Source organism: Microtus pennsylvanicus, chromosome 1, assembly GCF_037038515.1.
Source record: "Microtus pennsylvanicus isolate mMicPen1 chromosome 1, mMicPen1.hap1, whole genome shotgun sequence".
Taxonomy (NCBI): Eukaryota; Metazoa; Chordata; class Mammalia; order Rodentia; family Cricetidae; genus Microtus; species Microtus pennsylvanicus.
In genome coordinates this window covers 87326964-87350751 of record NC_134579.1, presented here as the reverse complement: position 1 = coordinate 87350751, position 23788 = coordinate 87326964, and the positions used below count along the sequence as shown (strand labels likewise).

The window sequence follows — 23788 nt, the reverse complement described above, 5'->3', positions numbered from 1 at the left end:
GACAGTGGAGTCCCTGGACAGAGAGACCTTGCCATCCGTCACGTTTAAATATATGTTTACTTCTTAGCCAGACAGGCAGCTAGGACTGGGAGAGAGGCTAGCTCGCCTTGGTCTACCTCCACCCCCCCACCCCGGGTCCCCGTGGGTCTCCTTTTGTGTGTGCCCTGCTTCCTCTCTAGGCGTGTCTGCTCGGTACAGAGACAGTGCCGCACCCAGAGCAGCCGACTGTCTGCTCAGGGAGATGCCACTGTCAGAGGCTGGGTTGTCAGGCGACAGTTCAACCGCCCGGCTCTGAGGATTCCCAGAGACCGAGGTGGCCCTCCCTGCTGTTGTTGCTGCTTCTGCTGCTGCCGCTGCTGCGCCGGCAGCCAGGCTTCCGCCCCTCCCTCGCAGGAGGATTTGCCAGCTGCCCCGCCCTCTCCTCCCGGGTCCTCCTCTCCGCAATCGCTGAAGTTATCAGGAGAAATAAGGTAGCCTGGAGACCACATGGAAGTTGTGACAGTTCCACGGAGCGTCCCTTTGGGAGCCAGCACCTCGGCTTAGGGACCACGGCTGAGACGTTGAATGCAGGTGCTGTGGAGCCAGCCCGCCGAGATGGGCCACCGCTGCTGCAAGCTTTATAACTGCCTTCAGTGCCTGGACCAGAAGGTACTTGGCCTTGCCTCTCCTCTCTTCCCCTCCTCCTTGGTCCGAGCAGAGAAGGTGCGAGCATCCACCTCTGCTCCCCCCCCTTCCCCTTCCCTCGCATGCCTATGTGCTTTGTTGGTGAGCAGGAAGCTCCGGGTTCTCCTTCCAGGGTGCTGGATCGTGAGTGGTGCTCACGGAAAAGCGTTTGCTCGCCGGAGCTCTGCGGGAGCCTTACATAATGTTATATTCCTGCAGGCTCAGATAAAACTGTTGCATTTTGCAGACATACTGGGAAGGTCTTGAAATCCAAACTGCCAGGGGAATCCTGGGAAGGTTCTTCGTGCATTTTATGCACCTGGGAAACCTAAGATGTTCTGGTGTGGGCGGGATGCGGGTCAGCCAGGCACCAATGTTTTCCCTAAGCCACACTGGAACTTGGAAAGTTTATCACTCTGGATGTAAAGAGCATCTCCTCTTGGGTTTGATTGTCCATGTCAGAGAAGTAGGCACAGGGTCTATAGAGTTGGCGATGGGACTCTCCTGTCACAAAGTGGTAGGTAGCATGGGGCCAAGCCTTGGTGAGCCAGGGAGGCTGGGGGGTTCACCAAAAAAAAAAAAATCCACAGCTGAAGAAGTGAAATCGAGTCAGAACAAGCACTGCACAGTGATTCAACACAAAGACCGGCTTTGCTTTTGATGTTTGCCTGGTCTGGGCACTTACAGAGGGGCGTGGGCATTTTTAATTCTCTCTCTAGATAACTACCAGCAAGAACTCTTCTTGTGCTATATATTTCATCAAAGATGCATGAAATGGAATCTCACGAGGGACGAGAAGCCTGAAATTGCCTCTTTTCTACCCATGTGGCATCAACTCGTAGATAGCTTGGGATATAGTGTGTGACCAGGTGACGGGGAAATATATGGCTTAATTTAAAACTCATTACAGGGCCGTCAGTGGGGATCATCTTCTGTCAGCTCTGCTCATGAATGCTGACCTACCACTCACACGCCATCTCGGAAAACTAAGCTGTCCCTTCAAACTCACCTAGGACTTTGGTTCGGGTACTGACGTGCCAGCGAGTTTGGCATCTGTTGGCCAGAGTCAGAGCTTACGCTGTGTATGTGTGTGTTGTTAAGAAATAGACATACAGGAAGTGGCTATAAAAACCGCCACTGTAGCCGGGCGGTGGTGGCGCACGCCTGTAATCCCAGCACTTGGGAGGCAGAGACAGGCGGATCTCTGTGAGTTCGAGGCCAGCCTGGTCTACCAAGGGAGTTCCAGGACAGGCTCCAAAGTTACAGAGAAACCCTGTCTCGAAAAACCAAAAAAAAAAAAAAAAAAAAAAAAAAAAAAACCACCACTGTAGCCGCTCTTTTTCGGGAGATGTGGTTGCAGAAAGGCCTTCAAGGGAGCTTTTTAACAGTACTTTGCTGAAGGGAAAGAGAAGCCATATGCCCAACCTTATCATAAAGTTTGTGCTCTTGAACTCAGGTCGAAAAGTTCCAGAAATAAAGCCAGACACGGAGATGTTGCCTGTAATCTCAGCTGCTGGGCTGAGGTGGGTAAGGTTGGTAGACTGTGAAGTCTGGCCACCAAGGGCAGCATAATAAGTCCCTATCTCAAAAAAAAAAAGTTTTACCTTTGGAATAAAGATTGTCCAGGGGTGGGACACACCTTTAATCCCAGCACTCGGGAGGCAGAGGCAGGGGGATGGATCTCTATGGTTAAGGTTATCCTGGTCTGCCTGGGCTGGAGAGGGGGGGGGGGAGAATGAATATATCCTGAAGTGAACTTGCCCCTGTTTTCTCTTAAATCAAACTGCTAAAAATAATATTTCTTATGTCATTCTTGCATTTAAGGATTTTGGAAAATAATTTGATATTACTCATCTCTTTAGAAGTGTGATATTTAAGTAGCTGTCATTTGTTTTGGCTTTGAAACCCTAAGTTCAGTACTTAAATTCTCTGTGATTAAAAACAAAACGTTGAATTGCATTATTGACCCTTTTTATTATGCTCACGCCATATTTCTTGATTTTTTTCTTCGCCATGTCTCAGCAGAGTGTTCCCACATCAGTGTAAAATCCCTATATTTACAGGTGCTCTGGGAAGGAGTTGGCGACTTCCTCTTTTAAAACCAAAGCAAGCGTTTTTTGTGTTGCTGCTTGCTTTTCAGGATAACCTCACAGGAAGTATGCCTGGATCCTTCTTTCACTCCCCAGCTACCTGTCACCCAGGTGCTGTGCCAGGAGACAGGATTCCCTCTGCCTTTGGGTGTGTCAAGCTGTAGATCTGGGTAAGCCCCGCCCTCTGTCAGTCCCGACAGCTGAGCATCTATGTAGTTTGAAAAGTGTTCATGTGTGGCAGAGGTCACTAGGAAGTTCTCCTGACTGCTCTAGCCCAGCTTGTTCTCCCTCTGAAACCAAACCTTTTCCACTGTGTCCCATAACCCTGAGAGAGAACATTTGATTTTAAGAGATAACAATGCATTCTTTTGCAGTTTGACAACACTGGAGCTAAGGTGTTGTTTTTAACAATGATAGATGTGAAAATAACGTTTAAAGTCATTTTAGAGACGGGGCTAAGAGAGCAGTGCCTGGGGATGGCTCTTTAACCTGGTGCACCAGGAGAAACTGCACTCTTCCTAAAGAACAAAATAAAAACAAAACTGCCAAGTGAGAAAAAAAAATTTCTTTAAAATGACCTGTGTTGGGGATGGAGAGCTGGTCTTGTAGAAGACCTGGGTTCAATTCGTAACACCCACATGGTACCTCACAACCATCTATAACTCCAGTTCCAGGGGAATCCAGTGCCCTCTTCTGGCCTCCTTGGGTACTGCATGCAGGTGCTGCACATAAATATGTGCAGGCAAACCGCCTATACACATAAAATAAATAAGTCTTTAAAAACCATCCATGCCTCTTGTCTTCCCACTTTCCCAAAGCTATCCAATTAGCCATGTTTATTCTTGCTTTCCTCCATGTGTCGGTGCTGCAGAGACTATCAAAGAATTATTTAGAAGCACGAACAGCCTCTTATCAGTTACCAATTCCCTTGTGCTCTCAGATTTTCCAGGGAAATTGCAGGTTGTATAGACAACAGTGACACACACTGAGCAATTAAACACTAGTTACAGACTAGAGGATAATTAAATGAAGGTTCTCACCACTCCCCAACTCTGAAACAAGTTGGGGGAGAATCCCAGACAAGGTTCTTGGAGATGGAGTGGAATTTTTGAATTGCACTTGGATAAATGGGGTAGAGTTTTGTTAAACTGACAAGGAGTGGGGTTGTAACTACAAGCAAAGAGTACAAGAGAAAAGTGCCTTTGCTCAACATGAAGAATCACAAGAGGGTAGTTTTCAGGATAAACACAGAAGAAAATGCAATGCATAAAAAATGCAGAGAATTTTCCAGCCAAGAAGCCAGACTTGCATTTCTTAACTTGTATTAATGGGAAAGTGCAGATCTGTCTGAGTTGTTGTTTTCTTTTGTTTTTAGCAGAGATGTAACCTGGTTGTAAGGCTGCTTGACGGCCATGCTTTGGGGAAGGTGACTAGGTCCACACAAAGTCAGAAGGTTTCCTAAGTGCAGCATAAATGAGTTAAAGCTCTCCATGCTGGCTCGTTTCCCGTTCCCCTGCTTTCCCTCTAGGAGGCCCCTGCCTTGCATGTTCGATTTCCTTCTCCTTAGCCCCATCAGTCTCTGTCCTTTCCAGTTGCTCGTTAGGCATCCAGATGTGGATACCCTCGTTATCTTCCTGCCTGGATGATGCTCCCTCATTAGCCACTGTCTCCGGGGTAAACAAGATGTTTTCTTTTAACAAGTGATTCTCCCAGCAGGCACAGGAGCAAAAGCTGGAGCGACCTTTTAAGTTCAGTCACTCTGGTTTCTTTTAACATAGGATTTGAGCGTACTGTTTGCACAATGAGACACGGGAGTGTATGGAAGAAGATTAAATATGAGCGGTACTTTGTGTTGAATGTATTTGTATTAAATTTCATTTCTGAGTTGAAAAGTAGGTTATTATACAAATACAAGAGCTTCGTGTTAATTATTTGGGAAATAATACTTATTGATTAACTCAAACCTTGCGTCAGCACTATCTTAAATCCGGGGCAGAATAAAAGGTCACCCCACATCTCAAGGGCTCCCCCCTCCCCAGAGCTCTGTTATAAATCTGGTCACATGTTTTAATATCCACACTGAAAATGAATGGTCTGTGCATGGAAATTACTGTGGAGATGTGTGTGTTGTGTGACTGGCTCATCTGAAGGTACCAAAGAAAATACTTTCCCAGCTTGACACATTTTTCCCAAGTTGAATTAACCCACATTCATGGGTAAGAGGCAATGCTATCTCAGAGAAGAGAGGAAAACTCCTAACTTCATCAAGCTTAGTGTGGAAGTGTGCATCTTAATTCACAAGAGAAAGGACCCAGTTATTCACTCCAATACCAGAGAGAGCCCTACCCTCCTTTCTTCTCTGAGGCATGGTCTTAATGTTCAGCCTAAGCTGGCCTGGAACCTGCAATCATCTGTCTCTCCCTCCCAGGTTCTGGGATTACAGGTATGTGCCAGTGCACCCGAGTCCTCCCACTTCTGATCTGTGTGGTCTTATTTTGCTTAGCTTGGGAACAGCATGGCCCACATTGCATGGTTAGTGCCTTGTGATTAGCACTTACACAGAGCAGCTTAAAACTCTGGGAAGGGGGCTGAAGAGATGGCTCAGCAGTTAAAAGCACTGGCCGTTCTTGCAGGAGTCCTAGGTTGGCTTCCCAGCACCCACCTCAGGTGGCTCACAACCGCTTGTGACGCCAGCTCGGTGGTCTGACACACGCAGCCTCCACAGGCGCTGGCAGTCACATGCACACATGTGCAGTTAAATAAGTACAATATATGATATGTCGTTTAAAAAACATAGCAAAGACTGTTAAGAGTTCCTGGTGTTTATACACATACACACACCAGGCAAGGGAAACATTTCTTAGGAGCACGCTTGCTCAGTCTACAGTGAATTTCATAAGTGGCCCTCAGTATCTCTTGTAGACAAACAACAGTTCTTCAGTGAATATCCCAGACCAGGGTCAGAAGTTACAAAGATGAAGATTCTGGGCCCGTCTGTTGGGGTGACAAAGGTTCCCAGAAGCCCCTGGTGCGGTTTGGAAGCTCCCTTCACTGACCCTGTTGTTCCTCCTCTGACCTCAGTCTAAATCTCCAAGACAGCCCTAGGCTGCTGGGCTATCTCGCACTATTCTTGTAATTGCTTGTATATTGGCTCGCTCTGAGACACTGGCTTCTTGGAGGCCAAAATGCCTTTTGCCTGGCATGCAGTCGGCACTGAGTCAGTGTGTGGTGGCATATAAGCTTCCTGTTTCTGGAGTCACGGAGGAGAAGCCATCCAGGGATACAGGAGTGCAGTCCTAGTTTTATTGATTGGCTGCTCATTCAAGGAGGCGCATGGCTGGCTGATGCCCAAGTGTGGTCACACAGGTGATGTTAACTAGGAGAGACAGTTTCACTTCCTGTTACCACTAGTCCCACGAGGTGGTGTCAGCCATCTAAACAGGTAACTCCCTGTGACTAAGCAGGTTAAGGTAACAGAGTGTGGCAGACTGACTCGGGGCTTGGCCACACGTCCAGTTGCTTGGTGACACAGGAATGAGTGGGTTCTCGGCTCTGCCAGGTGGGTCTAGCTAGGAAAGAGAGATGGCAGAATTTGCAGGGGTCTGTGGAAGACTGTGGCACAGAGAGCCAAGTCTTCAAAGGTGGGTAGGCTCCGGGAGAGCAGGCCTGCTGTGGCGCCTTTGTTCAGGTCTGGAGAAGGAGGGTGAACTCGTTGTTCCCCGGTCCCTGGTCATCTTGGCTTCCACATCTAAGATTTCCCTGCCATGCTAAAATAAATGGAGAGCCAGTACTGTGAAGGAGAGGCCCATGCTCAAACGGAGGTGAGGCTGCAGAGCTGCAGCTGCTGACTTGGGGAGACCGTGAGTGCTCCCCAGGTACCCATCTGAAGTTAAGCCTGTCTTAGACTAAACAGTCCCCGGTCACAAATGGCTTCCCTGGACTCTGCAAGGCCTGGACTTTGTCACCAGGACAATGTGGATGGCTGATGCTGGTGTCTATATTTAGCCCTCTTGAGTGAACACAGGAGTTCACGTGCTTGGCACCAGTTGGGAATTTTCCACACATTCCCCATTAGGGAAGAGCTGATCCGACCCCCACGTCAGAGGATGCCTTGCTCCCATCCCAGTCCCCCCTGTCTTGTCATCACCCAGGGAACAGTGAGAAGAGTGGTTTGAAGTCCTTGTAGAAGGCATCTCAAGTGTCCCCAGAACCTAAGGGCCTCTGGAGATCAAGGCTTCTCCTGGGTTCTGTGGTTCCATGATGGGGACGGGGCAGGTGCAGCAAGGACAAAGCAAATGGAAAAAGCCCTTGGTGTTCACCTAGAAAATGCTGGTCCTACAGTCTTAGCTGTGGATGCCATTGCAGGGTCATGACGTCATTCTGGCTTGGCTTTCAGGAAACACAAAATAACTAACTTGATGCATAAATTAGAAGGGTTGATATCATTTCAAGAAGCCAACATGACGGAAGAAAGTTTCTTGCCAGAACAGACAGGCTGGCCTTGGCAAGCTAAGGCGGAGCTGAGCCAGCCTCTTTAGCAGGAATGTGTCCAGGGACGTCAGAAAGATTCATCTAGAACTGACAGGGAGAACCAAACAGCCACCCTATCTGAGGTTACAACCCCAGAAGATTGTGTGGAAGAGGCAGCAAACACTGGACATGTCTCCACCTACGAGCCACAAATCAGTATCAAGGATACACATGGGTAGGGTGAGCTCTCGGGGTGGAGACAAGGGTGGGTTGGGAGCTGGGTGGTCAGGAGGGTCGGGGATACAGCTAGAGAAGTTTCCGGAGTCAGATGGGTGGCAGCTGACTGCCTCTCCTGCAGTCAGACGTGACAAGCTGTGGGACCAGGAGTGCTAGATCCTGTCCGTGTCCAGTTCAGCCCTTACTCCATCTCTCTGCAGAGGTGAGGAGGGGAGGGGAGAGGAGAATCTTGGTGTGCCTAGTGTTCGATGCTAACTGGGGCTCGGGTTGAAACTCCTGCAGTGTTTGTTTCCAAGCCAGCTGCTTCCTTCACCACACAGTTCTTTTACCTCCCCATCAATGGGAAGAAAGCCCAGGGCTCATCGACAGTATTAGCCATCCTATGGATCTGTGCTTTCTGCAGCCATCCTTATTGACCGTGGATCCAGAATATCCAGGAAGAATGCACTGGTACTGAAAATGCCTGGGCATTTTGGCTTTTCGGTCACAGTTGTTCCCTAAATACTACAGAGAAGCAACTGCTCACAAGGAATTCACACCATCTTCAGTATTGTAAGCCAAGGGAGGTGGTTTGAACTCTCCAGGTGGTTTCTATCTCAACATGTAGGTAGAAACCCCTTTTGGGAGTAAAACGACATTTATGCAGGGGTCACCTAAGACCATCAGAGAACACAGATATTTGCATTATAATTCATAACAATATCAAAATTACAGTTATGAAGTAGCAACGAAAATGCATGGTTGGGGGTCACCACAACATGAGGAACTGTATTAAAGGGTCACAGCATTAGGACAGTTGAGAACCATTGCTCTAGGGGAATAGGAACGGGTTCTCTGTACACATGGCACTATTTGATGTAAAGAACTTGAGCATATGTGAATTTAGGTACCTTGGTAAGGAGGAGTTTTGAAAGCATCCTCTATGGACACCAAGCATTGGCTGTATTTGAAGAAGTGGGGAGAAGAGCCAATTATTCTAAGCATGGCTAAAGAAAGTGTTTGGTAGAACTTAGCCTTGATATCCTTTATTAAACAGTAAATAATCTCTACCCAGAATGTTCTAGAGCTTGGTCACTTTCCTTTTGGGGTTTATTTCCTACCTGCCACTCACCTGGAAGGTTCAGAGGTGTTTGCTGTGATGTGGGGGATCACACCCAGTGATTGTGCTGTCCTTGTGAGATGCTGGCTGCAGTGGGATGGTGCTTTACCCTTCATCAGATGCTGGCTGCAGTGGGATGGTGCTGTTCCCATGGTCAGACACTGGCTGCAGTGGGATGGTGCTGTGCCCATCGTCAGACACTGGCTGCAGTGGGAAGGTGCTGTACCCACCATCAGACACTGGCTGCAGTGGGAAGGTGCTGTACCCACCATCAGACACTGGCTGCAGTGGGAAGGTGCTGTACCCACCATCAGATACTGGCTGCAGTGGGATGGTGCTGTTCCCGTCGTCAGACACTGGCTGCACTGGGAAGGTGCTGTACCCATGGTCAGACACTGGCTGCAGTGGGAAGGTGCTGTACCCACCATCAGATACTGGCTGCAGTGGGATGGTGCTGTGCCCATCGTCAGACACTGGCTGCACTGGGATGGTGCTGTACCCATGGTCAGACACTGGCTGCAGTGGGATGGTGCTGTGCCCATCGTCAGACACTGGCTACACTGGGATGTTGCTGTTCCCATCGTCAGACACTGGCTACACTGGGTGCTGTGCCCATCGTCAGACACTGGCTACACTGGGTGCTGTGCCCGTCGTCAGACACTGGCTACACTGGGTGCTGTTCCCATCGTCAGATGCTGGCTACAGTGGGGAACTGAAGGAGGCATTTGCTTTGGGTTTGAAGTTGGGGTGAGTTTACTGTTTTTGTTAGGATTTGACAGTTCACTGCCAGATACTGTCTGAATCTTTGTGACTCTGACAGGCGCCTTTCTTATGCTATTCTTTGATTAATATGCTTAAGAGTTTAGCTCTCTACCTGTGTTTGCGAAGCAGAGGATGTGACTTTTCCAAATTGTTTTCGATGTAGAAGTAAGTTAGTTTTCTTACTAGTTTACTGCAGTGCAAATACTGGAATGACCCTTCCCCAAAGCACTAAATTAGTACAGGATGGCTGTCAGCTAGCCATCGGAGGCTACCATTAGAACAAGTGTAAAAGTCCTGGGGTCAATTAGATAAGAATACTTTCCATGTTCTGGCGTTCTGTTCCTCTACATTCTTTTAACTATGTCACAATTGGCTGGGGATGTGGCTCAATCATATAACACAGGCCTGGCATGTGTGAAGCCCCAGGTTTGATCCCAAGAAACGCACACATTCACAAACACACACATATTCACACACACACATTCACATACACACACATGCAGGCACGTACACATGCACACATATTCACACATACACATTCACACACACATATTCACACAAACATTCACGCACACACATGCACACATATTCACACATACACATTCACACACACATTCACACACACATGCACATATATTCACACATACACATTCACACACACGCACACATTCATGCACACACACACATTCACGCACACACATGCACACATATTCACACATTCATGCACATGCATGCAGACTCTATATATAGTCAGTGCAGAGCCTCAAGAAGTACTAAAAAAATCAAAGCACAGGGTTAGGGATATAGCTCAATGCTTGTCTCTTCTTGCACGTGTACCACACTGGGTTTTGTCTCTGTGCTGCAAAAATAAATAAATAGGTAGATCAGATAGATAGATAGATAGATAGATAGATAGATAGATAGATAGATAGATGACAGGTGAAGCAGTTACTCATATTGTTCTATTATTAAATAACACTCAGGAGTCAGATATTGGTGTAAAAACCTGATAGATCCTAGGACAATAGAGAAATGATCAGCTGACCCTGCCTCTCAACCTTAACAGATCCAAAAAGAAAAGTGAACCTTTTTAAGCCTCTCCCTTTTTCCTTCCTGTGTCTCTCTATCCTAATCTGGCTCTGCCAAAAATATGGTTAATTCTGGCCAGCTGAAGGTTGACTCTGCCCTCTGATTCAAGATTTAATTTTATTGACAGTCTTGGGAGTGTCACAGTGTGATCAAAATATCCCGCAATAACAGATAGATAATTGGTAGATGATATATAGATGTTAGGTAGATACATGATATAGATGATAAACAAGAGAGAGAGAGAGAGAGAGAGAGAGAGAACAAACCAGAGCCATCTGAACATAGATGACTAATACAGAGACATGCCTCCTACTATGGACATTGTCTAGCTACAAATAAAGTCAAAGGAAACCGTGCATCTATGACGCCACCTAACACACAGGTGCTACTGTGGTTGTATTATATCTGCATGTTCATTCAATCCCATTATCACCCCATGTAACAGTCATGACATTGGAAGTGGCATCTTCTGAGAGTTCGGAAGACAGCGTTCTGTGGCCTAATCACCGCCTGAACTCAGGGAAAGCAGAACTGCCTCAGGCTGAAGGAACAGAGCTGATTAGTGCTGATGCAGCAAAATGTCTCCACCTTTGCTGCGTGAGCCACGGAAGTTTATGTCTTAGAGCTGTGAGGGTGGGAAATCCAACGCCAATGCTGGCCCAGTCTCTGACGAGGGCCCACACACTCCAAGATGGCCCCTTCTCGGTTGTCTTGCTTATATTGGGAAAGAGGTAAACTGCTCCAAGTGCTTCTTTCGCGAGAGTGCTAATCCCACTCATGAGAGCTCCACCCCCACGACCGGATCAGCTCTCAGAGCCCCTCATCTAGCCACGTCAGCTGGGGAGTATTCACATACGGATTTGAGTGAGTCACCACGCAGGGACCACTGCTCTTTACAGTCAGATCTTTCAGTGGACATTCTTCAGAGACTTGTTAGTCAACAACCGCTGATAGCTCTCCCATGAGCTTGTTCATGCTAAATAGCATCTGGACCTTGGAGCTAGTTCTCCAGGTGTCTCCAGGTAGCCATCAGGACAACAGAGTTCCTTCCAGCACTGTGAATAGCATGCCATTGCTTAGCAAAGGCCTTTTGGTTGACCTGAGGTTCACCAGGAGCCCACAGTAAACTACCTTAGTCTAAATCAGTGGCTCTCAACCTTCCTAATCCTGTGACCCTTTAATACAGTTCCCCATGTTGTGGTGACCGCTCCTGGTTTGGCTTTCGACTGCTGTGGTGAACACTGACCAAAACCAACTTGGCGAGGAATAGGTTTAATTTGACTGGCATGTCATCATCATGGCCCATCATTGAGCGCGAAGATGAGTAGATCTTTGGGGGCCCATGGACTGAGATTGCTCATAAGCCCTTCTTCATTTGAAGAATGAGCCACCGTGACCTGTGTGCGTTGTTATCCCTCATGGGACCTTAAATGAAATGCTGATTTCTCTTTCCGCTCTACCAGCATTTCAAGTAGCCGCTGTCCTAGTTGGCTTTCTGCTGTTGTGAGAAAAACCATGACCGAAAGCAGCGTGGGGAGGAGAGGGTTTAATTGACTTACATGTCCCAATTACAGTTCATCCTCGAGCAAAGTTAAGGCAGGAACCATGCAGGAACACGACTCTACAGCCTGGCTCCCCATGGCTTGCTCAGTGTGCTCTGCAGACAATGCAGTACCATGTGCACAGGGTGGCACCTCTCATCGTGGGCTGGGCCCTTCTGCATCATCATTAATCAAGAAAATGCCCTGTAGACATGCCCACAGACCAATCTGATGGAGGTAATTCCTCTGTTGCGGGTCCCCTTCCCGGGCGACTCTGTGTCAAGTTGACAGAAAACTGACAAGCACGGTCACGAAAGGCAAGGGTGGCCAGTCATTAAGGAGCATTGGGCTAATTAGCCTTCCAATGCTATAATAAGATGCCTGGCATAATTATAAACAGAAAGGGGTAGTTAGTGCGCAGTCTCAGAAGTCCTAACCTTTGATCAGATGAACCATTGCTTTGGGCCTCTGGAGGGCATAGAACCTCCGGATGGAACCAGTTGGGAGCCTGGGGCAGAAGAAGCTGATACGTTGTGGCTAGGAAGAGAAAGAGGGCAGTGTCCTGCAATCTTCCTAAAGGGTACAGTCCCAGTGACTTAACTCCCGTTAGACCTCACCCCTTAAAGATTCATAGCACCTCCTGGTCATACCCCTGGGGATGAAGCCTCTAACACAGACCTTTTGGGGAGACACTGAACATGCAAACTGTAGATAACAATTGCAAGGCCTTGAAGATACCCAAGTTATGTGTTTGGTCCACAGTTTAGCCAAAGAAAGTCCCTTCGGATGCCAGTTTTCATTAGGAGTACCTTCTGTTGACTGACAGGGACTTTCTCTGAATAGCTGGTGTCTCTGGCTTCTGAGAAGTATTTCCTTATCATTCGCAGTAAAATCTTAAGGACCCCTCTGCGGTGGCTCATAAACACAGACTGAATATGTAGTGTGTCTTCGGGTGCTTAAGTGTTTAATGTCACGGAATGTAACTGATGTGAAAACAAGTGACCAGTGAGTTACAAACGGCCTTTTTGCCCTGAATAATACTTCAGATGTGCAGTACCTCCTGTGCCTTAGAGTAATGTCCAGAGTGGATCAAAACTCATAGAAACCTTGCTGTCGTCAGGTCTTAGGAGCGAAACGTTGCATGTCAGGGCTGCTGCTCTGATTTTCATTATTCACTAGACAGCTAACTAGTTATGGGCAAAAGAATAAACTTAAGGGAATAATTTTTTTAAAAAAAGCTTGTATGTGGGGGGCTTTTTCATGGTTAAGAATCGGCTACTATCATTAAGAACTTGAACAAGAATTTATAGAACACAGTAAAGATGCTAGTATATTACTGTGTGGATAAGAGATGTTCTTAGAACTATTCCAGGCCGATGGAACCATGTGACACAGAGAAAGGACGGCTGTGGGTGTTACTGTATATTATTACCGCGAACGAGTGAGCCTGACCTGGCTCTGTTGGGTTTGCGCAAGGAGGGCGTTTCTCAGCTTCAGGGCTAGCCCTGCTTGTTTACTAGGCTTTATTTGTTGAACACGTGACTATGCTTCTACCTCTCAGCATCCCTTTTGTTGTTTTCAGAGCGAAAGTGCGCTTGCGAAGGAAAAGGAGCTGACAGTTGAGCTTGCGAGCATCAGGGATGAAGTCGGTAAGTGAGGCATCTAACGTGAAGACTGTTTACCACTCTAGAGGCGGTGGGACCCGGAAGAAGGGATCCCAAATTTTGGGTGGCCTCACGCAATAGCCGGCTTTACTCAGCCCATCGGACAGTTTATACCCCGAGGGTTAAGAAAGGTCACCTGAGTGGAGTTCAAGCTGTGTTCAGTCACAAAGACAAGCTACCTGTGGCAAAAAAAAAAAAACAAAAAAACACAAAAGCAAACAAAAACAAGCCACACTTTTCCATAGAAACATATAAACAAGTAACTAACTATGGCCACTTGTAATCAGTTATCCAAAGTGACCATACTCCTACCCCCTACACCCGGGAGGAGCACAAAGCACATACCTAGTGTGATTCGTATCTGGGTGTCTCCTGTAATAAGCCAAATCAGACCTGTCTAGACCAGTGAGGCATCTGCTAGAGCCTCACAGAGAGCCATAATTCTTACAGGTCTGGCACGAGAGAGACAGTCTCTCTCACAGCCTTGGCTGTTCTTCACAGATCCCAGCACGCCCATCAGTCTCTATCACAGGTTGTGACAAGCATCCCTCCCTCTAGGCACCTCCGAAGCCATCCTGGGTTGTGTGAAATGTGTGTTGCGTGGCTTCCAGCATCTGTGTGCACCTTGCCTTGCCATGAAAGCTCTGTTGTCTCAAGAAGGGTTAAAAAACACCTGTCTGGTGTTTTTTAAACCGAATTCTGAGGGGTCATCTCGAAATGTGTAATCTTAAGGGATGGTCTGGTATATTCAGAGACTTTGTCAAAATAAGGATAATCTCCAGACCCCCTAGAAGCCTGACAGGAGACAGGCTTCCTCTCGAGATGAGGGGCTGGCAAAGGTGTTTGCTATGTCCCAACCCCCCACCCTACCCCACCCCACTTTGTTCCTCTTTCTGCCTTTTCCCCCAGGACTGGGGATTAAACCCAGGGCTTTGTTTATGCTAAGCATTCACTAGACCACTGAGCTGCAGACATTGTAAAAATATTTTATTTGAAACAGAATCTCATTAAGTTATCCAGGATGACCTTGAACTCACTCTGCAGTCTAGTCTAGTGTGAAATGTGTGATTCTTTTACCTTAGACTTTTGAACAGCTGGTTTTACAGGCCTGTGTCCCGAGGCCCTGCCTTCTTCATGCCATTTTTTTTCTCTTGTCTACTCACTGCTCTGTGTCCCCAAAAATCAATTCACATACCATGGCCTTTTTTATTGGCCCGCTGTTCTAGTCTCTAGTATGCCTTTACTCTCTACCTATTGTGACTTCAGGAGCAGCCTACCTATGCAGGTGTGAGCTCCTCCAACAAGTAAAGGAGCTTGACCCATCCGGGCCACCCTTGGCAGGTTGTCAGCTGTCCGGCTTTGTCTAGTGGCCATGGGTTCTCAGCTGAGCAAGATAGTAGCCTTCAACTGTAGCTTTCCCGATTCTCCTTTTTATTTTAGTGTTCCTCCTCTGTGAGCTTTGTGGCTTCCTTTCTCATGGAAATGGCTCAGAAGTGGTTGTTTCTCCTCCCCACAGATAGTGGGCCCCCGAGAGAACACAACCAATAGCAGTATTGTATGCCTGTCCTGCCTGCATGGGATCCACAGCAACAGGGTCCCCACCCCTGCCCCCTGCCCCAAAGAGTTGGAGGACTAACCCAGGTGTAGGTTTAGCTGAGAAAGGCCAGCGAGGCAAGCCATGGTGGGGCTTGGGAGGGACACTCCCAGGAACCCGAGGCTCATGAGAACGGTGCTGAAGCTGTTGCAGAAGCAACCACCGGAGAGGGAGAAGTGACAGTCTCCCTGCTGGAAAAGTGTCACCCCCTCATTTTGTTGTTGCCATTTCCATGGAGATTGAGTCTCTTGAAGTCACCACCATCTCTTCTAGTTTGCTACTATGGGGTCTTACCACAGAGACCATCCTCGGGCCCTGCATGAGCGGCTGAGGGCACCCTTGCTGGGGTCAAGTGTTGTTTTCGTACCCCCTTTGGGGAGGTCTTGCCATCCATTCACTGGAGGAGCCCTGGGGTCCCCAGATGATGTGCTGTTACATGATACATCTGAGAGACCCCCCCCCCCCCCGCCGCAGGTGTCTCCTCATGGGAGTCACAAAAAGAAGGTTCTTCCATGGAGTCTGCCTTCTCAGCGAGATGTTTCTTCTTCTCCGACTCTAGCTGCAAAGATCCCCCCCTCCTCCAGCTCAGCCCCAGTGCCCCGAGGGATAGGACTGAGCAGTCTTTTTCCAGATAAGGCTACAAAACAGTGAGTGTGACAGGCATTGTCCTGCAGGCAAGTTCCCAGGTGACGGTGACTGAGCATAGCTGTGAACCCTGGGTCTTGTCCCTGCTTCAGTTGCAACCCAGTCTCCCACGAGGACCCCTGATAGGACTGTGGAGGCAACTCAGAGGCACAGGGGTAAAGAGAGATCCCCAAAAGTCCTGGTTCCGAGTGACAGCCACCGCATGGTCAAATAGATGCTTCACAGTGACACTTTGTATGCAGATATGACATAAACTGTTTGTGTGTCCTAACAGCCCAGTGGCCACTAAGAGAAAATATAGCTGAAATTGGAGATGAAGCAGTGTTTTGTCCCCTTTAAGCAGCCATGGTTACTTGCTAGAGTGATGTTTGGGCTGTTGGCTGGCCCTGCTCTCAAGCCTTAGGATCAGGTTGGATAATGCCACCCTGAGGTCGTGTTTCACAGGATGTGCCCCTCTGTGCTTTTTATCAGTGCAACAGCTGCACCACAGCTTCTCAAGATACGGTATCCTAGAAAGGAATGCAGTGTGACTGGTACGGGCCGAATGTCAAGGACCTCGGAGTCCCAACAAAGCATTGACCTTGGGGTGTTCAGATGTCCTGCAGGGCCTCGTGTGTTGGCTGCAGTGACGCGCTGTTGGACTTAGTGACACTTCCCTCGCTGGCCAAGAGGTGGGAGTGTAAAGACGAGTGGGTGCTTGAGGGCCCAGGAAGTTAAGTTGCTCATAAGCCCTTCTTCATGCAGGGTGAACCTGACCAGTGTGCATGGTGCCTCAGAGCGTCCTTAGAGACGAAGGCAGAATGGTGCTTACTGCATCCGTCCAGGTCCATACTCAGTACCCTTCTTAATAGGCTTAGGCCCACCTGCCTAGGGGTGGTTCCACCCACAGTGGGCAGAGCCTTCCTACATCAATCGTCAATCAGGAAAATGTCCACAGACCAGTCTGATGGAGGTATTTTCTCAGTCAAGGCTTCTTCTTCCAAGATGACGCCAGCTCATATCAAATTTATGAAAAAAACCAGCCGGCCTAGTCGGCAAGCTGTTAGGACCCGAGCACCTGTGTTATCTGTGTTGGGTGTCAGGAAAACACTGAGGGACTTAGTCTCCGGAGTTTTCATGGGCAAGACAACGAGCCAGTACCCTGAGATGCTGAAGTCTGCCTCTGAATGTGTTTCTCCTGAGTAGGAGTGTGTTTGCAGCTGACTCCAGGCTTGGGTGCTCCAAAGACCCTTAGGGTGAGTTGGCTTGACCTCTTGGACCCTCGGGTTCCTCTTTATACGATGAAAGCCAATTCCAGAAGAAGCTGCTGGAGAAGGACTTGGCCAAAGCACAGCGGCTAGCGTACAAAGGTAGAAAACAGAGTTCTCCTCTACAGGTTGAGTTTCTCCCTGGAGAGATGTCTGCCCCACCATGAGCAGGCTTTGGACAGAGGATGACGGTCTGATGCACTTGGGTTGGACGTGCCAAGCCCAGTGGCACAACCTTTAGCCATCTCCGGAAACTTCTAAGTGCAGCCGGATTTGTACTGGGTTTGAGTTTAAGTCATTTGATTTCTGCATTAGTGCTAAGAATAGAAACAGAATTCATCTGCCCATTAGCAAAAAAAACAAAAAACAAAAATGAAACCCTAGTAGAGACAAAGTAGAGGTACCTGGTGGCACTGTGGCTGGTCTGTTCATTCCAGGGGACGCTCTGCTCTTGAACCAGCTCTCACTCCACTGTGGAGACTGCATTTGTGACAGAACAGAGGCAGAAGGGCATGTGGGGATCCACTGTCAGCCCATTAACTGTAGAACTGTGGTCTGCTCTTGCTTTCCTTAAAGAAGAAAGCAAAGCCTTCAGCAATGACTTCTGACGGGTGCAGAGAGGAAGGACCCCCCCCCCAGTACCAGTCCTTGACACTCTGAACAGTTGATTCTCACAGGAGTCACAGGAGGCAGGGACCCAGAGCAAAGGAGGAGGCTGGAGAGACGGAATTTCCAGAAAGCTGTGAGTTCAGACGGGGTAGAGAAGAAGAAGTTGCCAAAGTAGGACTAGCTCCAATGTTAATATGTTAGGGTAGAGTTGCCCATCTCCAGTCTAATGGTTGCTGCTTCCTAACTCATAAAACTACTGCCCCAAGTTCTACCAACAGCTGTTGATAAGCTTCCATCCATCCTCCCCACTTTGGGCTTGAATAAATGCAACCGTGGTGCCTACGGTGTAGTCAGAACCAGTGCTTATAGGTGGTTCTCTATTCTGGCTCCTGTCAGGATCATCTGGAGCAGCAGAAACAAGATACTAGACAGCAAGTCGTGGGTGGGTTTTATTATGTGATGTTTTACTCTTTTGACTTCTTAGTCTTTTGGGGGGGCACCACCCAGCTCACTCACAGGGTGCTTAACCACTCACAGGGGCTTATTCGTAATTATGAATGCCTGGCCTTAGCTTGACTTGTTTCTTGCCAGCTTTTCTTAAATTATTCCATCTATCTTTGACCTCGGGGCTTTTATCTTTCCCTATTTCTTTTTTCTTTCCTTCTTACTCTGTGTCTGGCTGTGTGGCTGGGTGACTGGATGGCTGAGCCCTGAAGTCTTCCTCCTCTTGTTCTGTCCTTGCTCACCCTCTTCCTCCTTCCTCCTCCTATTGATCCTCTCTGCCGGCCAGGCCCGCCTATCCTTGTCCCTCCCTTGCTGTTGGCCATTCATCTCTGTATTAGGACGATCGGGTGTTTTAGACAGGCAAAGAATCACAGCTTCACAGAGTTAAACAAATGCAGCATGAACAAAAGCCACACACCTTACAATAATATTTGCCAACATGGTGTTTAATCTCCTATATGTTTAATAAGAACTTTTACAATCAGTGCACACTCTGAAAAAGTGGGGTTTGGTGTGAATCCAAGCCGGGTAGGGGAATGTTAGGGGCAGCAGGGGAGATGTAGGTGGGTCCTCCCCACTGTAGCCCAAGGAGCTCCCTCACTTAGGGCCCCCCACTCACATTAAGAATCTCAAGAAGTGTGGCTGGGTGTGGGTGTATGCCAGTGAGTGACGATGCCCATGGATGCCACAGGCATCCAATCCAGTTCCCCCGGGGCTGGCGTTACAGGCAAGTGCGAGTCACCCAACACGGATGCTGGGAGCTGAACTCATGGCCTTTGTAAGCTACCTCACCAGCTACTGAACAGCATCTGCTGGAGAACACAATGGTCAACAAGGGAATGAAAAAGCAATTGTGAATATATACAAAAATAAAAATAGAACACGCCAAAATTTGTGCTGCAAAAATTCTCTGGTCAGCATAGTTGAATCCTCCCATTCAATCTGTGCACAAAATTTGGGAAGATACCCAAAATACACTAACCACTCCATAGGTGGTGATCAGATGGTGAAGAGCGAGTATTATTTGAAAACAGAAATTTTTGCTCCCGGAGGTCTCATCTGCTATCAGCAATTTGAGCTTGTTGATAGAGTTTCAGAAAGACTAATTTCCATGCAGGCTGTACCACCCAGCATGACAAGGTCTGGGAATCCTGCCCTTCTTGCAGGAAAATGAGATGGGAAAAATTCAAATCAATGACCTCAGCCACTCTGATTAAATTTTATTCTAGTAAATGTCATTTTCCAAAGTCATTTGGGTTTCTCTCCCAAACAGGTGCTTACCCATGCACGGTGATATTGAACCTGCCAATTCCCAGAGACTGGGTTGGTTGCCATGGAAAATACATTACAGCTACAACTACACACACACACACTGCTATACTTTTTTTTAAAAAAAAAAAAACACTGATTTATTCTATGTGGCCGCCACATACTTTTTTGATATTTATAAAGCCCTATTGTAGCTATATGCTTAGCACATTCTAATCATTTTTCTATGGAGTTGTTTGTCTTGAGATTTCATTAATACTGAGTCTGTTAAGACTAGTTTTGCCTCCCCATATATGGTAATGACGTGCGCAGGGTTAAGGATAGGGTGTAGCCTGTGCATGAAAACCTGGCGTCTTAGTCACTGTTCTGTTGCTGTGAAGACACACCATGACAAGGCAACTCACCAAGAAAGCTCCTTAGCTGGGGGCTTGCTTACAGTTTCAGAGTTAGTCCGTGATCACCATGGTGGGAAAAATGGTGCCAAGCAGGGCGTGGCAATGGAGCAGTACCCAAGAGCTTGGTACGCTGATCCTCAGACCACAGGCAGAGAGAGGAGAGGAGGGGAAGGGAGGGGAGGGACTGAGGCAGAGACTGGCATGGGCTTTTGAAACCCCACCCCTAGTGGCACACCTCCTCAAACCAGGAAGTGCCTCCTAAAGCTTCCCAAACAGTTCTGCTAGCTGGAGACCAAGCTGATGAGCCTATAGGGGTCATTCTCGTTCACACCACCATGCCCAGGCTCAAGCCTCAGCAACACATCCACACAAAATTAAAATCTTTTTTTTTTTTTGGTTTTTCAAGACAGGGTTTCTCTGTAGCTTTGGAGCCTGTCCTGGAACTAGCTCTGTAGACCAAGCTGGTCTCGAACTCACAGAGATCCGCCTGCCTCTGCCTCCCGAGTGCTGGGATTAAAGGTGTGCGCCACCATCGCCCGGCCAACAAAATTAAAATCTTAATAAACTTGAATTGATTGTCGCTCTGGTAAAGAACTGCCCCTAAACTCCCTTGGGAATGGGCACCCTCGCGCATTGTGGAGTCCAATCCTGTCAATGATTTGAGACCCTATGCATTTAGTATATAAACAACAGTATATAATTTACAAAGGCTTTCCATGTAAATTACTTCATTCTAACCTGATGACAACCATAGGAGACAGGTAAGGTAGATGATGACATGACCACCTGAATAAGGTAAAGAAACTGTGGTTAGAGATACCAAATCACAGCTCCGTAAAGACTTGTCATCCCTCCCTTCCATGGCCACATCAGACTGCCGTCATGCTGGAAGGTCCAAATGGTACTTGAGGGAACGTAATAAAAAGCAAGGAAATTACATACATATAATATATATCCTGTAATGTGCTGAGACATTTCGCAAAATATATACAGTGTAAATTGTGGTCACATACGAATTCTGTGTATATAATCTCTTCCTGCCATGATTCTCTCATACACAAACATCCTACTGGGCACCAAATATTATCCTGTGTATCAGAAGCCCCTGGCCCCGGGCTGAGCACAATACACATTCCTCCGTCGCTGTTGCATTCAGTTCATAAGCTTAACTGGATGCAGGAGACAAACCCTTTGCCAAAGCATGAACAGTAAAATAAGAGTCTGACAAAGGCTCTGACCCCAGAAACGCCTGCTTATGCGCAGAGTCAGAGGCCAGCAAGTTCAGTCGTCTCTATGAACTTGTAGTCATGGGTTTCACATCCACAGATTCCACAGACGCAGATCAAAAGTTAGTGTATACAATTCCCTTATGTTCTGAACATGTAGATTTTTTTCCTTGTCATGCTGCCCTAAACAATGTAGTCTAACATAAAGTACACAGGTTCTGTGTATATTCCATCAGTCCATAAAAGGGACTTGGGCATCTTTGGATTTGGCTGTTGCTGGCAGCGGGTGTCCTGGGACCATCTCTGTTAATACCAAAGGACAGCAGCGCCTAGGACCCCAGGAAGTGAGGCAGGAGGGGTCTTAGAGTTTTAGAGAGTATGTAACGGAGGCCAGAGGCCAGAGAAATCTGTAAGCGCTAACCAGCTGAGCCTAGAGGAAGTCGAGGAGTCCCTGACAAACAGTTCTTCCGTACACTTGATCTTTTACAAAGGTGCCACAAAGATGTCATTGGCTCAACCTCTGTACTGGCAAGATAATGAAGACAGTTGTGTTTTGTCCACGTATTCTTGCCTTAAGCAAGAAGCATTAGTATGTGCTCATGGTAACCGCTCAATTTCTTGCATGAAGGGCAAGGCTTGTGTTTGGATCTAAGACATAAATATTTTTTTTTCTCCAGGCAGATTCTTCAGCGCTGGTGTTTTTTCTCCTCATATCTAATGCCCTTGTGATTTTCCTTGTTCCTCCACCAGGACCACGTTTATATGTTCCAGGGTACCGTTGCTTACTTTACTCGCATGGTGTGGCAGAACTGGAACAAAATAATCTAAATTACAGTGCATGCCTATCCATTCTTCAGGGTAGCCTTTTTAAATGAAAACTGTTTGCCCAGCCAGGATATGTGCTTTGGGGAAAGCCATTTCTGTTGAAAACAATGATAGCTGGACCGATTTTTGCATCACACATAACCATGAAAACTTAACTTGCTCTTTCAGTAAACTAGCTAAAGCCTCAGAATTCCTTGGGTTGTAGATGTGGCTCAGTCATAGAGCACTTGTATAACACAATTGCTGGGGTCACCCCCAGTATGCAAACAAAAAGGGAAGGAAGGAATGAAGAAAATCCACAAGTCTCTTTCACATAATTCTCTCTTTAAAAGGATCCTGCTGGGGCTGGAGAGATGGCTCAGTGTTTAAGAGCACACACTGCTCTTGCAGAGGTCCTGATTCAGTTCCCAGCTCCCATCTTGGGTGGCTCACAACTACCTCTAACTCCAGCTCCAGAGGATACAGTGCCCTCTTCTGGCCTCCTTAGGCAACTGCACTCACATGCACATACCTACACACAGATACATATATACACATAATTAAAGGTAATAATAATAATAATAACAATACATTTGAAAGGCTTCTGCTGATGACAGTGGTCAGAGCTTAACTAATCAGAATGATGGTTCCAGTAAAGCATCATCCTGAGAGACCAGGCTGAGAGATAAATGTGGGCATTGATTAGCAAATTCACTGTGCTCTAGATTTTGAAATCTGCATTTCAGTACACTAAGAGTGCCTCTGGCTTCCAGGGAAACACCTAAACTACATTGGCTGGAGCCTGGTATAAAGTCACGTGGCCAGTTTATTAACTTGGGATGAGAAAGACATCTCTTTATAGGCAGGTCTACCTAGAAAGCTGAACCGCTCTTCAGAGGCTGAGCAAATTATTGCCTTTTAAACATGAATGGCACCGAGGTGAGAGGTCCTCTGGCAGCCGTCTGCCTGACTTCTTGTTTGTAGACCCTCAGTTCTTAGCCAGGAACCCTGGCGAGGCCAGGTGCAAGCATGTTAGAATCACCCAGACGCTTCCACAGACTGCCCGTGCCTTGGAAACTTCCAGCCATGATACAGTAGCTGCTACTGTGAAACCCGTGGCACACAGTTATGAAATACACAAAATACAGGGGGCAGTGATTTCCAAGAATCCGGAAGAAAAGATGCATAGTGAGTCCCACCTCTCTGCCGAGCGCCGTTCTTCAGACTTGGTCACTCATAGGGACTGTGGTCAGTGGCCACTGTCTCACTGGGCTGAGGAAGCAGATGTTAGAGTTCAGGGTGATGGAAGTGCTTAGAAAGGGTGGGGCAGGTCCTGGGAAGGCACGCCGCGAGCCAGAGTTCAATTTCTTAAAAGGGTAGGCTGCATGTGGGCAGAGAGGCCTGCAGGGGGCGCTGCCACCACAGTAAGCGCTGAGGGAGCATCTAACCTGGAGCTTCTTTGCCTGACAAAGTGATTGGAAATTTTAGCCTTTTGCTTTATGACAATCCATTCTGGGACATGGGGACACAGCTTAGTCAGTGAAATGTTTGCCCTACAAGTAGGAAGACTGGAGCTTGAGCCTCAAAACTAAGATTAAAAAAAAAATGTAAGCTGAGTATGGTGGTATAACTATGACCCCAGCAGTGGCTGAAACAGTCAGATCCCTGAGGCTCAATGGCCGGCCAGCCTAGCCTGCTTGACAAGATCCTAGCAAATGTCTCAAGAAAAAGGTGGCGAGGACCTGAAGGTACTATGTCCTCTGATCTCCATGAAAACACACGTGCACACACAAACCCGTCCCTGAGAAAACAAACCCACTCTTTGACACCAGCACAAACCCTTTCTGAAGGTGATGCCCACGCTGACCCTATTAGGTAAT

The 23788-nt window shown here is 47.6% G+C and overlaps 1 protein-coding gene across 3 annotated transcripts in view; it reads left to right on the top strand.

Moving 5' to 3' along the window:
• Mtus2 (microtubule associated scaffold protein 2) overlaps positions 1–23788 on the top strand; it is a 363820-nt gene that overhangs the window by 310202 nt on the left and 29830 nt on the right. For 2 of the 3 annotated variants that reach the window (XR_012910593.1, XM_075971941.1), the window contains exon 9: positions 13534–13600. Coding sequence is in view for 2 of the 3 variants with exons in the window: in XM_075971941.1 (XP_075828056.1) it covers positions 13534–13600 (67 nt within the window). In the remaining variant the exon portion in view is untranslated. Of the gene's footprint in view, positions 1–401; positions 649–13533; positions 13601–23788 lie in introns of those variants that run through there. The other variant, XM_075971950.1, reaches the window with a different exon arrangement.